Genomic DNA, 17,059 nt, shown 5'->3' with positions numbered 1-17,059 from the left:
CGGAGCTATGGCTCAAGGTGCTTGTGAGCTCCTTTGGCTTCAATCAATTTTGGGAGAGTTGGGTCTTGCAGAGAAAGGTTCTTCAAGGCTGTTTTGTGACAATAAATCAACCATTATGCTTGCTTCCGATTCTGTTTTACATGAAAGGTCAAAACATATTGAGGTAGACATTCACTTTATTCGAGAGAAGGTTCGATCAGTTATCATTAATCCTATTTTTGTTCCCTCTTCAGAACAGACTACAGATGTGTTCACAAAATCTGTTGGGCCTTCTCTTCTCCAGTCTTCCATAATCAAGCTGGGCTTGGTCAACATATTTGCTCCAGCTTAAGGGGGAGTGTTGGAAATCATATCCATAAGTTGATTCAATGATTGTGACAGATTTATTGAGTCTTCAATATAGGATAATATTTAGGGATTTTATTTTTATTCTGATTTGATTTTATTCTCTTTATTCTGATTTGATTTTATTCTCTTTCCATATTTGTAATTTTCCTCTTGTATATAATGATAGTCAGGCTATCAAATTGAGTACGCCAATTTTACCAAGTTACTTTTGATTGCTTAAGCTCACATAATATAATGGAATTGCACACTGTTTATTCTAACCAAATATGTTATTCATTAGCCATGTAGGTCATAATAGATAGATCACAGTTGAAAGACAAAATGGTGGGAAGTAGTTTAACTTTCGAGTAATTTTATAAATTTAACCCAATAATCTCACTTAGTATACATATAACAAGTTTCGAAAAGCTCGATAAAGCTTTATGTATTACAAAGCTAGGCTCCATCAACAAAACTACTATTTTAACAATATAATGTAGTTTGATATAGTAAACTTGACTCTGACACCTAAAACCTCCCAATTTCTTTATTTCTTGTGTGATGCCTTCCACCTTAATTGATGCTGTGAAAAAAAAAAAAAAAAAAGGAAAAAAAAAAAAAGAAAGAAAAAACAGAATTAGCATGGACAACCTACCCACCTACTTAAGATAAACAACAATGTTAAAAAAGCATCACAAACACATATGAAAAAAAAAAAAAAACCTTACGCGTCACAGTTGGTGCTTCGAGAGATGGGGATATCCATTTGAACATTGCACTTTGCAGGGAGGGCTTGGGCTGCATCGTCCTACAAGTTGGAATAGCGATTAGTAGCATCTTTAACGCAATTGCATGTTGTTCTCTTGGCCATTGGGGTTGTAGCCATCCCTTTTATGCTTTTGACTCCATTACAGCAGTCAGTTGTAGGACTGCCACCATTAGTGAGGTAAGGAACACATGGGGCCAAAGATCCACTTGACCACAAGAGATGGCCTCTCCTGGATTCACCATGCAGTGAACCATAGCTAGCACAACCATCACTGAAATGACTACTCCTTTCATCTTTCCTTAAAAGAGACACTTTGTTTTAGAATTTGGGCTTGTATTTCTATGAACTTCTCTTGATGGGTTTGAGGGGTGATTGGACAGGTATATATAGTACTTCGGAGATTGTTGATGAAGGCATACGTAGGTCATGACATAAATGGTAGCTGCTACATTATTTTGTCTGCTTCTTTGCTTTTAGATGTCCATTACAAGGGCGGATCCAGGAATTGTAAGTAGAGTGGGCTAAAATTAAACATAAATTTAATAACACAATTTCTTAAGTAAATTTTTTTATAACATAATCTAGATAAATATTTGAATTCAAATATTACAAAATATTTATCTAAGTTGTGCTCGACGAGTTTTTAAAGACTCAAATTCGTCGATAATAGACTCCAAGTAAAATTTTCAAACAAGGTCCTGTACGATTATGCAATCAGCAAGAAATTCATCTCCCATCGTGTTATGTTTTAACACGTTTCATACTTGATTTTTTTGATTTTAAAGATTGAATTATTGTAATTTTTGTTTGTGGTTTTATTTTATAAATCAATTTGAAATTCTAACACTTACCTATCTATATTTGTTTTATTTAAATCTGTAGTAAGTTAGTAACATTTGATTTGTGAATTAGATGTTTTCTTTTATACTAATACTCTTTGTCTACTAGAGTTCAAAATCATCAAATTTTTGTAATTTATAATGCCATAGATATTTTTGTGTGTTTGTTAAAAACTTTCTAAATAAACACAGAAGCTCTGTTTATTTTTCATGATGATTTGAAGGTGTTGAAATTATGAATTTATTCTATATATATATAATTTCAGAACTTCCTCAACAACAATTTTATCTCAAAATATGTTTTACTTCATATCTTAATACTCATCATTAATAGGGCTTGTTAGGTTTGGGCCTTTATTTTAGTATTGTGGCTTAGTTGAGTTGGGCTTATTTGGGTGGGCATAATAAATTTTTTTTTTGGGCTGGGCTAAAAATACCCATAGTAATAAATAAAAAATAAAAAAAAAAATTTTGGGGTGGGCTGGAGCCCAGCCCAGCCCTACGCTGGATCCGCCAGTGTGTCCATAACAATAAGCATTTTGAACCATCTCTCTTCTTGTAAGTGTTGGCTGGGTTTCTGCTAGTTTGGTGACGATTTGGCGCTTCCTTTCTGTTGAGTTCCCAGTGGCACAACTGAATCCAGTCCTATCCATCTTGCTCTCGGAAAACATCACATCAGTTGATCGAATTCATTCCAATCACAGAACAAGTAATTAAACAGAATGAAGACAGATAGCAGCATTCCGGTAATGGTTTAAAGTTTCATTGACTACTAGTGGATGAATGGTATAATAATTTTAACCACAATCAACATTGTTTTCTGATGTTCAGAACTTACTAAATTGTGTCAAACAAAGAGTTCGTGATAAAAACTAACTCCTGCTTAGATGGTTTTTCCTGAATTTTTCATTGCCTAGATGGGACCTATAAGATCCTGGTTCCAAAACCCACCGACTCAAATACCCTAAAGTGCTCCACCAGTGGTGCACATTGTCCTTTGGATTAAGCTTGGTTCTGATTTAGAAACTGAATTTGAATTCTTTTAATTAGGCTAAGTACCTGTCAAAGCCTAAACTGGAATTCAAATCTAATAACTAATACTATTTGATAATTCCGTTTGTGATTGGTCTGAACCACGTGGTCCCGGACCATCTAATAATTTCTCATATACAAGGCCTTGCAAAGAATATGCCATCCATTCTTTCTTTTCTTTTTTTTTTTTTTTTTTTTTTTTTTATATATATATTTTTTTATCTTTATCTAAGAATCCAACCCTTAAATCTAAATTAGAAAGAATGAATTATTAACAATCTATCACTAAGAAGTATGCTTGGATTCAGGTGTTTGGTGGGAAAGAAAAAAAGGGAAATGAAGGGAAACTTACGCATTGATTACTGATTAGAAAGTCAAGAGGAAGAGGGAGGGAGTGAAGAGGCTTATTCCTCAGAAATTTCCAAAGTGAGAGGAAATTGAATGAAAGGATATTAAAGTTAATGATTTATCTTTTCTGTCTCTATATTTATCTTAAGTAAATTTCTTCTTTACATTTCTACTCACATAAATTTATTTCCATTTATTTTCTCATCATTCTTTCCTGAACAAGAGAGGGGATTATCATATCACTTCTTTTCTTTTTTCACTCTAATCATCCAACAAGAGGCAAGGTTATTTCCATATATACTTCCCTTTCCTTCTTCTTCTTCTTCTTCTTTATATATATATATATATATATTTTTTTTTTTCACAGCAGATTAAATCATTTCCTTACTCTTCCTTTCTAATTATCCAGGCATAATAAAATTTTAAGCCCATAGATATTACAAGTTGCATTAGCCAGATGACCAACTTAGAACATAAGTTCGCGTCTCATAGTTCATGAACAATTGATAACATCAACTTTGCCGACTTTCAGGATTGTTAGAATGTCAGATTGGGTGCAGATTTAGCCAGAATATGGCTGCCAAATTAAATCTCAATCTGATTGATAATAATTAAATCTCAAACCACAGTAAAGTATGACATGTAAACACACTCTTAAGTAGAACTTAATTTAATAGTGTAAATAAAGAAAACATAGGAGGAATATAGGGAAAAAGTTGTAGGCATTCAGCACATTTCCTAGGCTTTTGGATTTATAAAGTAAACATTTTTACATGATCACAGATGTAATATCTCGGATGATCCCTTATGGCACGTATGCCGGTTACATCAATTACAAGATTTGGATGCAATAATATTATAACAGAAACTTAGCCATATGCAATGAAGAGCTGATTCTACAGATTGCATTCCTTGAACTCAGCAGAGGATGGAGATGGAGCCTTTTCCTCCAGCCACTGGAAATTATGGGAAGACAAGCTTTTCAAAAAGCTATCATTCAGTTAAGAGTGATTTGAAACATATGGAACTTGAAGAGGCCCACAGGCAGGACCTTCAAGCACAAAGTGATAGGCAACTTCAATGTGTTAAATTGGATCTACAAAAACAACAAGTGCGGATATTAAGTAGCAAATAAAAGGTAAGCCATAAGGCAGACACTCAAGAGAAGGGGTGCTTGCAACCATTATATATCATCAGTAATGACAGCAAGAGCACGTTATTCAGCTTCCGCACTAGACATATAGAAACAATATTGGCACCAGAGTAGAAGGTAATGTTTGTATCAAAGTAGACAAAGGAATTTATCTGAGTAGGTGGTAAGGTACATAATCGATACTGGTCTACCTTTGTTCTACTGGCTTTGGGTCTTAAATCCTAAATCCTAGGTCAAAGTTTTGAGACCAGCGGAGAGAAAAGAAAGGGAAAAAAAGGTATATCATCGATCATCTTTTTGTCCAGCCTAATTGGTACCAGAGTTAACGAAAATACAAGAGCAAAGATGAAAATGGAGGCCAAAGCTAAGTGTGACATTGAGAACTGAGTACTTGTTTAACAACTTGTAAACAAATCGCAAATGTGGTTCTGAATGGAGTCAAAACAGTTTTAGCTCCCATCATACTGTCATGTGCCAATAGATCAGTTTCATACATTCTCATGCACATAAAATGATGAATTTGACCAAAGTTTTCATACCAGATTCAGCACATAATTCACTGAATAAGGTTTGTGATGCCTATACTTTCTTTATCTGTAATTATAATGTCATCTATGTAAACAAGAATATTTAAGAAACCAGCAATAGGCAAATGAAGATAAATGAATTGGCATGGGTGTCGTTGAAGCATTGAAGTGATACAGTAGCACTAAAATAATTAAATCGAGCTCTTAGAACTTGCTTAAGGCCAGAAATATAATACGTAAACAACAAATGAATTTGGCCAATATGGCTCAATCGGTTTGAGAAGCACAGAATGGGCATGCCAAGAATAAGAACATGTCTTTGAAGCAGTCTAACTAAACGCGAAACTTGCTAGCTTAATGTCACGAAGTGATTCCTAAGACGCTTGGAGGATGGAAGACACGCATGCTGGTTGGCAAAGAGCAGAGTTTGACTGGGAATGGTTCCAGGGAAGGGGCGTGCAGGAGCACAGGATGGTACCTCTTCAGAGTTCAGGCAGGTCGACTCGGTTCAGTTCGAGGTGCTTGTCACTGGTCGTGGACTTGACTATGAAGAAGGGAGTTGGCCATCCCTGCACAAACTGGTCGGGAGCTGGAGCCATTCCCCTGACGAGACCATGGCAGGCCGAAACCAGTCAGCATGTATCCTTGGGAGGGCAGGTCGTGGTGGCTGACCAGGGCGCTTGCGCGAGCTGAAGCAACGCCTTGGTGCCGCACGGGCTGTGCCGCTGCGCCAAATCTCTAGGCCCGTGACAAATGGTATCAGAGCAGGACTTGGGGTAAAGCACGGTGGGGTGCCCCCTTGTCGGTCCGGGAGGGGTCAGAAAATGAAGACGGTGCATTGAAGTTGCGTCGATAAGGAGGAATCAATGCAGTTGGGGGGGAGAGCCTCCATCTCCCCAGGAAGAGGCGTCCGTTGAAGTTGCGCATTGAAGGGCCGGAGGGCCGCGCGCACCAAAGTTCGTGCTTAGTCCTTGGGTGATGCAAACCATGGTGAAGGACGAGCATCAAGTCGGCAGGAGGCCATTGCTTGCTCGGGATGTCGCGGAGGCGGCATGACGGAGAAGAGTCACGTCCTTGAGGAGTGGACGTCCCCTTGGTCCGAGGCCTATCATTGGGCGAGTGCAGTGCAAGGAGCTGCACAAGGAAGCGATGGTGGGAAGGCGAGCATACCGCATGGAGGCAGACTTTGGAAGGGAGTGGACGCAGTAGTGAAGCGCCGCACTGCGACGAGGACGTCGCAGGATTTGGGTGGGGGAGAATGTCACGAAGTGATTTCTAAGACGCTTGGAGGATGGAAGACACGCATGCTGGTTGGCAAAGAGCAGAGTTTGACTGGGAATGGTTCCAGGGAAGGGGCGTGCAGGAGCACAGGATGGTACCTCTTCAGAGTTCAGGCAGGTCGACTCGGTTCAGTTCGAGGTGCTTGTCGCTGGTCGTGGACTTGACTATGAAGAAGGGAGTTGGCCATCCCTGCACAAACTGGTCGGGAGCTGGAGTCGTTCCCCTGACGAGGCCATGGCAGGCCGAAACCAGTCAGCATGTATCCTTGGGAGGGCAGGTCGTGGTGGCTGACCAGGGCGCTTGCGCGAGCTGAAGCAACGCCTTGGTGCCGCACGGGCCGTGCCGCTGCGCCAAATCTCTAGGCCCGTGACATTAAGCTCACCTCACATGATACAATGGAATTGCACACTGTTTATTCTGACCATAAATGTTACTCATTAGCCATATAGGTCATAATAGATAGTAGGATAACAGTTGAAAGACAAGATGGTGGGAAGTAGTTTAACTTTCAAGTAATTTTATAAATTTAACGTGGCCGATAATCCCACTTAGTACACATACAAGAAGTTTCAAGAGGCTCGATAAAGCTTTCCGCATTACAAAGCTAGCTAGGCTCCATCCAGAACCATTATTTTAACAGCATAATGTAGTTTGATATAATAAACTTGTCTCTGGCACCTGAAACCTCCCACTTTCTTTATTCTGTATGATGCCATCCACCTTAGTTGATGCTGTGAAGATGAGAAAAATAACTAGCATTAACAAGCTACTGCTTGAGGTAAACAATAATGTTAAAAACTAAAAAAGAAAAACAAACTTACGCGTCACAGTTGGTGCTTCGAGAGATGGGGATATCCATTTGAACATTGCACTTTGCAGGAAGGGCTTGGGCTGCATCATCCTTTAAGTTGGAATAGCGATTAGAAGCATCCTTAACGCAATTGCATGTTGTTCGCTTGGCCACTGGGGTTGTAGACGTCCCTTTTATGCTTTTCACTCCATTACAGCATTCAGTTGTAGGAGTGCCACCATTGGTGAGGTAAGGAACACATGGGGCCAAAGATGCATCCACTTGACCACAACTGATGGCCTCTCCTGGCTTCGCCATGAACTGAACCATGGCTAGCACAACCATCACTGAAATGACTACTCCTTTCATCTCTCCTTGTTCTTGATTATTAATCTTGATTGATTTCAAGGTTTGAGTGATTTTGCCAATGGGGAGGCTAAGGAGTATATATACTGCTACTTTGTGGGTCATGCATGGCGTGAACAGCATCTGTTACACTATTCTGGCTTCTTCTCTGCTTTCAAATGTCACTTAAACATTTGTTCTCCTATATATATATATATATATATATGTATAAGCAGTTTTAGCTGGCCCCATCAATTCATTTAGTTACACTGACGACTATTGCGTGTTCATTTATGTTGCTAATTTCTTGTTATTGTAACTGAATCTACAATCCTATCTCTCCTAAGGCCCTTCCAAAAACAAATAAAAAATAAAAAATAAAAAATAAAAATAAAATTTAGAATCATGGCAATAATAAAGGGTATATTTTAAAAAATAAATAAAATTGAAGATAAATTCTGTCAATTAGTGTAATTTTATTTTTTATTTTTTATTGACAAACGAAACACACACATCTTCTTTGGAAACTCAAATTCCTCTACCATTTATTTTGAGAATGCCCTCAATTGTCAATTCGTATTTAGAATTGCATTTCTAATAACAAGTCCGTCTTTTTGTGGCAAGCTGTAATATGAGCCAAAGTTCTAGTAGTGTACACCCATTACCTCGAAAGTCGAACCCACTAGGATTCGTTACTCTGGATTATCTTTTCCTTTTCTCTTTTTTGTGCTTATTCTACATAGACTCTGATATGTATATTGAATGTGAGTAGTTATTTCAGAAATAATTTAATTCCACAATTTTTTTTAAAAATATTTATATTATTTAATATTTTAATTTATTTTTTAGAATAATGTCTCTTTTTTTTTTTTTTTTTTTGTAGCATAGCGTTATTTAATATTCTATTTTATTTTTTTGAGAGTAACATGTCTTTTATATAACATAGTGTTCAACATAAATATTTTATTCACTTTGAAGTGATAATATAATTAATTTTAATTATAAGAATATGATTTTTAAATACATATTCAGCCAAAAGTGTTGAACACATCTCTATCACGCTTATTGTGTATCAAACATTGGTACTCTCTCTTTTTTTCAATTAGATAAGTGCTCAAGTATTCGTACACATTTTTGTCCACGCCACCCCGGAACCCCTCCTCTTCGCTTTGAAGATGTAAAGATTATACCATTGGGGTAAAAACTATTTGAACAACACAGATACTTCAGCTACTTTGAACAGTCCATGTAAAATTAGTTTTAGTTGATAGATGGGTTGGAAGGGGCTTGTTTGTACTTCGTTTTCTATTCATTTTCTTTTTGGCCCAATGGCTACTTTCAGCTCTAGCTGAAGCCCAGTGTAACTATATTCCATCTATATCTATATATATATATATATAATTTGCGCTTAATATGTATGGTGTGAAGGGTTTTTTTTTTTTTTTTTTTTTTTTTTTTTTTTTTTTTTTTTCTCTAAAAAAGATTCACTTGTTTGATGGCTTTCCTAGCATTCACACTAATATACTCTTGATATTGACAAGCATGTAATTTGGGACAAAAACAGTTACTCCATACATTGGTCATGAATCTCCTTGATGAAATTTCTTTTTCACATTGTAATTGTCTACAAATAGATAAATTTAACAAACTCGATTCACTTTTATTATAATTTTCGTTCTACAATTTTTAGTTTCTCGAAATTTTATGAAGAGTGAATCCCTCACCCCAATTATTTCTTTTCAATTTGACTCAGGAACAATGTAGAATTTTTTATTGTGGTGCACAATTAATCAACCTTTGTGCAACAAAATATGAAATAATGTTTTTTTATTAATTATTTATTATTATTATTATTGTTTTTTGCGTTGGTTTAGGCATCACTTACATCTCATAGGTTTGAATTACTCAGTAAAAATGTACATATAATACATTCAAAAATTTTGTAGGTAAATAAATATTTTTATGAACACAAATAATAACATAAAATAAATGTAAAGAATTAAATGACATGAGTAATATAATTTTAATAGAGAAAAATATTTGACTTCAAAATTCAATAAAAATATTTGATAATACGTGAAAAACTCTAATTCTTGATAACAAAAATATTTGATAACAATTATATATATATATATATATATATATATATATATATATATATATATGATAAAACAACCGTTGTATTGTCGTATAACAACTTCATTTTCACAGTTTAGGTTGCTCCATTTCGCATGCCACTAGTACGGGAATTGCTATCTATGTAGCACCCACGATCAATAGCCATTTAAATGTATTGAGATTCAATTTTTATTGGGCTCACAAAACAAAGTTTGAAAGAGAATATGGTGGACAAATGCCGAGTGGTTGGGTTGTTCTTCGTGTTCGAACCTTACACCCTCCCTTCTCCTTTAATCACTAACCTTTTGCCATGCAAAAAAAAAAAAATATTGGTGAAACCTAAATATCATTAGAACATTTCATTCCAGAAAGATGCTTATTTTTTATTTATTTATTTTTTATACAGCTTTCCTAACCATTACTTTATTATACTGTTCATATTAACAAGCGTGTAATTTGTGACAAAAACGGTTGCTACATTTATGTATTGATCATGCATCTCCTGCATGAAATTTATTTCTCACTCTCTTAAATCTACAAATAGATGGATTTACAAACTCAATTCACCTTTAGTATGATATATATATTCTTTCTAAGAATTTTGCCTCGCCTAACTTAAGAAGAGTCAATGATGTCAATCCCTCACCTCAATCATTTTTTTCAATTTGATTCACGAACATTTGCCGGATTTATTCAAAAATATTAATATTGGAGGAAAAAATGTATAATTTAATTGGGATACTTAATGTCAACGGATGGTTTGCAATTATTGATGAATGTGAATGGAGTACATAAATCCTAAATCTTTATAGATCTTTTAAGTCCTCTTTCTTATTAAATATTGCAATTTGTGTGATTAATTAACAATTAAGTTAAAACAATGATGTATATAAACAGATGCTCTTAATTATTCTCCTTTTCATATTAAAATATAGAAGTTTTCATATTAAAATATAGCCATCTGTATTGCACGTATAATTTTTAATGTGATTAGATTACCAATGAAGCTCAGTCATTGATGAATTAATGTTTATCTAATTACCTATTTTGACAAGGAGGTGTGATTGATGCAGAGTTTCCGACAAAACTAACTAGTCATTTACAGCTGTGGTGAGTCCCACTATTGCTGGACTTCACAGCAACTGTGATTTTGTAAATAGTCAACTATATTGAGTACAGGATATTTTAGAATTTTTCAACAGAGAATATTTGGAGCATATTAGATTCTCAAAATCATCAATATTTATTTTTTTATTTTGCAAAAATGACTTTCAAAGAAAGGATATGCGAGAAAAGATGTTTAAAAGTCCTTTTTACCACAAGTCAAAAATAAATAAATAAAATAATAATAATAATAATAATAATAAGTTTGTGACACTTTTGTTCTGTTTGGTAACAAAGGTAAAAAATTTGAATAGAAGGGAAAGAAAAAGAATGGATAAGACATTTTTAGGAAAGAGATTGTGTAATTTTTTCTTTTTGTTCCATGGGATAGAAGAATAAACTCATAATTTACTATGTTTGTTAGAAAATAAAGAAAAAGAAAGTTTTAATTCTTTTTACAATCGTATCCAATAATATTTATAATATTATAATTTACAAAGGATAGTACGGTAATTTAAAACTTGTATAATTTAGAATAGTATTTAATATAAAAAGTTCACTTGTCATCTCTTCTTTGATGAAAATTTGTAAAGGTCATAATTCATATTTTCCTTTATTTCCTTATGTTTTCCAAAATTTATCCATTCTTTCTTATTTTTTCTCCACAATTCTTCCTTTTTTTTTCCTACAAAACAACATTTATGTAAGTTGTGAGAGAAATTAAGAGGCTAGAAATGTGAAAGAGTTGACAAATCACAAATATTAATTGTAAAAGAATTATTTAGATTGACAAATGACAGGACTTTTAATAATTTGAAAATTGTTAATAATTTTAACCAAACAAGGTCAAATTTGTACTTAAAATTTTTCATTCACTTTATCGCTATCTTGACTTGGGACAAAGTTGATCTTGAAAGCAAGTTCTATGCTTTTCTTGAATATTATATTTCTAACTGTGAATGTCCATTATCTCTGCTCACCAATTGCCTTGACTTTTATAAAATACTTTTTAAAGTTTAGAAATACTTTTGTAGGACGCAAGTCACACTACCTTTTCCTTTGTGGTGATTAAAAAAGTCACAATTTATATACACTTGATATCAATTTAAGTACATCAACTTCTGTTTGTTTTATTTAATTTTCATATGATACAAAGTATATCAGTTCTTCAAAATCTTTTCAAATGGTACATGGTTTACCAATAAACAAAGTTACGTTGCGAATTAAGATTACACTAAAGTGCAAATGTCATGTTATTTGAGTCGTTGGATTATTATTCATGTATAAGAGATCGTATTCAAAAAAAATAAAATAAATAAATAATTTACAGTCGAATAAATGTTATGATATGCTTTATTTCAATGATTTTATTTAGTTTTCTTGTGGCATTTCAAGTGCGTGAAAACAGATTGGCTTTCTACTTAATATTCCCAATTGGATTATTGTATTTGAAGTAAGTAAGCAACTTTTATTTGTTAATTGACATGTGCGAAAATGATCTGCAAATAGTTAAAATAAAGGAATAACCATTAACTTACTCTAAGAGAGGATCTGGAGGGTACCCAACAGTGGATCCGGGCGTTATTAAAAGAATGTGACTTAAAAAGTTGTCCATGTGAAGCCTCTCAACTTGTAATATTTCTAAGTCAATCTCATTTCATGCACTTAAATAAATAAATAATTCATGTTAAAATAGAAATAAAAAAGAAAACATATAGTCCATTTGTGAATCTAATCCGGAGTACACAATGCGACTAAAGTGCTCATTGCGTACATTTCCCTTCAAAGTTTTAGGAAAAAAAAAAAAAAAAGAAAAGAAAAAAAAAAAACACACACACACACACTAAAAAGAAGAAAAGCGCTACACTTGCAATCTTCATTCATCTACTTAGGCCGCCACTAGGAACACGTGGAGACGGTGGGAAGTCGAAGGGTTTCATTTCATGCTTCTACAGTGCGCAGGTCATACCTCAATGCTTCATAGTTTTCAACTCAGCGCTTTTTGGTCGGCGGTTCTTTATTCAAGATTGTACTTTGGATTTGACGTGACGATAACTACTCCTCCTCCCAAAAATATATATATACTTATTTTTATTTTTTTATATATATTTTATATATTTTTATATATATTTTTAAAATTTAAATATTCAAAATTTAAAAGGATAAATCATTAATTTTTTAGGAGACAATAAGAATGACTCACATGTTCACTTGAAAATTTATACTCTCCAAAATAGATATTTTTTTTAAAAATAAAAGGATTAATATATATATATATATATATATATATATATATACTCTATTTTGATACGTAGTATATAATTACACTTTATTAATATGTATTTATGTTTTTTATTTTAATTAGGAGACAATAAAAATGGATCACATGTCCACTTGAAAATTTCTACTCTTTAAAATAGACATATTTTTTAAAATAGAGGGATTAAAATATATATATATATATATATATATATATATATATACACACTCTATTTTGATACGTAATATATAATTACACTTTATTAATATGTATTTATGTTTTTTATTTTAAGAAACTAAAGAAATTGAAAATTGAATAAAAATGTAAGAATGAATCGTGAAATTGGATTTCTCTCTATCTCTAATTTGTTTTCTCAACGACTATATCTAATGGTCCCGTTACAAACTCAGCTTTTGCTTTTCTTATCTAACAAAACTACTATTTTACTTATTTAAAAATTCTCTAAGCTACTTTTCTCCTTATTTAATATAATCTAAACTAATATTACAAAATAACTATATAGTCTCCATGATTTTCTAGAACCCATCTAGGCGATGTGCAAGGTAGAAAGTTCATGATGCAGAACTCGTTTGGTTCATCTTATTGGCACGGCTCACCAAAATAAATATCTTCGAAATTTGAGAATCTCAATAAATTCGTAATTTTATTATTTTCTACTTTATTTTTGTTAACCCATCCTTAATACAAATGTGTTACAAGTGAAAGTTGACCCACGTCAATGTGTATAAATAGATGGGTATTACATAATGAGACTTCAATTACTCTATTTGATCCCTCTGATTAGATGGTTAATTAAGATATGTTCGGCATACACTTGCATGTTGCCTATGTTTCAACTTGATGACTTGATTTATTTTATTTTATTTTTCTTTATCGCAAAAATGGTTACAATTTTCACCACTTGTAGGGAATACTGAGATCATGTTTGGTTTTTACCAAATAAAAAATCATGTTTGGTTCAATTTATTTTAGAAACAGTTTTCTAATTTTTTTTTTTACTAAAATCAGTCATTTTTTAACTCATTTAAAATTAAAATATATTTTTAAAAAAGCTCTCGACTAATAAATGAATTATCAAGCATTGACAACTAAACCAAGCAGTGTCCATCATTACCAAAATGTGATAATTAAGTTTTAAACTATATATAAGCAACACTTAATAATTTATTAATTTTCTAAAATATAAGCATAACATAATTCAATTAAAGCTGGCATGAGAATAAATTTCAATTATAGGAGAGTGAAACTCACATTACCAAAATGTGATACCACTACTAGCCCATTGCAACATATATATTAATTAGATTCTTTTTGGGTGATTTCTCTACATATATATATATATATATATATATATATATATATTGTGACCCCTGGCCTCCTGCATCCTTTCTTTAATCCAAGCCGTGATACACATGGGGAGGGAACAACAACAGCATCAGCACAGACGACGACAACGACCGCATACCGTGCATGTTATATATATAAAATATTTATATCATCAAACATTAAAATGGCATTATATGTGACTCGTCCGAGAAATTTCGGTATCTGTACTTTTAAAAATGTGAAAAATTGTAAGTCCCAAAAGAGTAAAAAAGAGAATATATGAAAGCGAGTTTTATCGTATGAGACAATATATATATATATATATATATAATACTGTAAGTGATACAAAAGTAGTTGAGAATAATAATAATAATAATAATTATTATTATTATTATTTCAAGTAAATAAGTGGTGGAGCACATTTGATAGTGTCAGAAAAAGGTGAAAATATAAGAACTTTTATACTAACTAACTAGTGCTAGGAAATTAGTGTTTGGTGTTTTTTAGTTGAGTCCAAGAATATGATCATATTTCATTGTTTACTCTTAATTAAGAATGAATTTTACACTCTCACTATTGACCCACAACAATAATCTTTGTTCTTTACAAGTTAATTAATTTACTAAATATTGTCACGATTTGCATGGAATTGAGTTAGTTAAAATCATGCTGTGTATATCTATCTATGTTTAACCAAATACATATTCAAGTGATATTTGCAAACTCATTCCACTCAACATCCATTTTGTCTTTGTCTTTTCCTTTTATCCATGATCGAGCTACTCTCTTATGATTAGTTTTTGTGAGATATAAAATTTATAACTGGTTTAGGGAGGAAAAAATAGCTTTCACTTATACATATACAAGGTTTTCTAATTGGTTTCCTCCCTAAAATCCTCAAGCTACTGTCCCGTTCCACTCACAATTTTTTTCATTTAAAAAATTTCTGCACATTTTTCCTTCGCAATTAATTTAATTTCTCCCATGAAAAAAATCCTAAGATACAACGAATATATATATTATATTTTTACATTAGAAAATTGAGTTGTGCTAAGCACACTTGTGATTATCGCGGCTTTGCAAGCACAGCCCTTGGATGTGGTTGATTCTTCATTGAGATCCCCGAATTCAAGGACCCTGATTGACCTTCCGGATTTCACTTAGGGCTAGTTTGGTGTGGAGGAATGAAATAAAAGAAAGTGGAATTGACTGAATTTTTTTCCATTCTTGTGGTTGGAACCAATTTTAAAGTTAGAATCATCATTCTTCACTATTTTTGAAAAATAGTCATTCCATTAAAATCATTCCACATTTCAACAAAATGAATGACCATTCCATTCCTTACTCATTCCATTCTCACCTTCATTCTCATTTCATTCCAAATCATTCCACCACACTAAACTAGCCCTTAAGTATTTCTCTAGAAAAATAATGGTTAATTGTTACCCACAGGCAGGACGTACACATTAAAATGTCAATGAACAACTTGCCAAAAAAAAAAAAAAAAAGGGAAATCTCAATCAACACGTGGAGATTTGTCCTAGTTTGAATACTGTATTAGTTAAAGAAATGGAATAACACGTGATTTAAATCATTCAACTTGCATGCATGGATGAATTGGATATTTCGTGTAAACAATGTAAGAAGTACGAAAACCAGAATAAAAAGTAGTAATAGTAATGCTCACATAGGAGTTAATGAAGCTCAGCTTCTCTCATGCCTATATATATAAACCATTTTCCATAAACCAATACATAAAACAACCATCAAAACAAAACCCTCTGATATATACATATATATTCATACATATTCGTTGCAAAAATGTTTGGAGAAACTATCACAGATTCTGACTTCGCCGTTCTCGAATCAATCCGGCAGCATCTTCTTGATGATTCCGACATTTCTACAATTTTTCCGACTATAAGTAGTTCTTGCAATGCATCCAGTTACTCCCCAAATTTGAGTTGCTTTTTGCCGGAAAATATGGGAGAGATGGTGTTTAGTATTGATTATTTTCAAGATAGCTTGATTAATTCGGAAGGCAAGAATCCAGTGGTGGTGGAACCTGTGGTGGCGCGTGGAGGTCACGCGCCGCAGCAGCGCAGGCGATTTAGGGGGGTGAGGCGGCGGCCGTGGGGGAAGTTCGCGGCGGAGATAAGGGACCCGGCTAAGAAAGGCAAGAGGGTGTGGCTTGGGACTTATGAGACGCCTGAGGATGCAGCTAAAGCTTATGACCTAGCTGCTTTCAAATTGCGCGGCTCACGCGCTTTGCTCAATTTTCCACACCTCGCCGGCTCAAATAACTTGGAGCCTGTTAGGGTGACTTTGAAACGGCGGTCACCAGAGCCGTCATCGTCGTCTTCATCCTTGGAAAATGGCCTTCAAAGTGGGGGTTCCATCGATACAAGATGACCAATTTTCAGAGAAGTTTCTGATTTTTTTTTTTCCTGAATGGAGAAGTTTCTGATTTAGCTCTACTGGTTCAACTGGAACGAAGATTTATTATTTTTAGCTTCTGTTTTTTTTTCCTGGGGTAAAAGAAATATTATCTCAAGTTGCCATGAAATCCATCCTTTTAACTCTCAATAATTTGAAAATAAAATTGAAAAACAAAGGATTTTTTTTTTATAAAAATATATGTTGTCCCCATAAAATTCTCTTTTTCAATGAAGGCGTTGATTCTAAGACACTGACATGCGGACTTTCAACAGCTATAGCTTTCTTTGAAGTTTTGGGAATTTAAACACAATAAATAAAGGTTGAATTTAAACATCTTATGCAAAATGATGTCAAAAATAAGCAAAACTAAGTAATGCGCT

General features: G+C 33.5%; 2 protein-coding genes across 2 annotated transcripts; one reads left to right on the top strand and one right to left on the bottom strand.

The window, feature by feature from the left end:
- Window positions 1-1,135: 1,135 nt before the first annotated feature.
- On the bottom strand, window positions 1,136-7,411 carry LOC132278256 (non-specific lipid-transfer protein 1-like). The gene is made up of 2 exons (XM_059780057.1): window positions 7,098-7,411; window positions 1,136-1,325 (listed from the first exon to the last, which is right to left on the bottom strand). The coding sequence occupies exons 1-2, from the start codon at window positions 7,409-7,411 to the stop codon at window positions 1,136-1,138; spliced, it is 504 nt and encodes a 167-aa protein (XP_059636040.1).
- Window positions 7,412-16,014: 8,603 nt separating this feature from the next.
- Window positions 16,015-16,826, top strand: LOC132279500 (ethylene-responsive transcription factor 13-like). The gene has a single exon (XM_059781486.1). The coding sequence runs from the start codon at window positions 16,062-16,064 to the stop codon at window positions 16,650-16,652; it is 591 nt and encodes a 196-aa protein (XP_059637469.1). The 5' UTR covers window positions 16,015-16,061; the 3' UTR covers window positions 16,653-16,826.
- The last annotated feature ends 233 nt before the right edge of the window (window positions 16,827-17,059 follow it).

This window comes from Cornus florida, unplaced genomic scaffold (assembly GCF_030987335.1).
Source record: "Cornus florida cultivar Cherokee Brave unplaced genomic scaffold, ASM3098733v1 CherokeeBrave_3.0.0_Hap2_Chr10, whole genome shotgun sequence".
NCBI classification, from domain to species: Eukaryota; Viridiplantae; Streptophyta; class Magnoliopsida; order Cornales; family Cornaceae; genus Cornus; species Cornus florida.
This window is presented reverse-complemented; position numbering and strand designations above follow the sequence as displayed.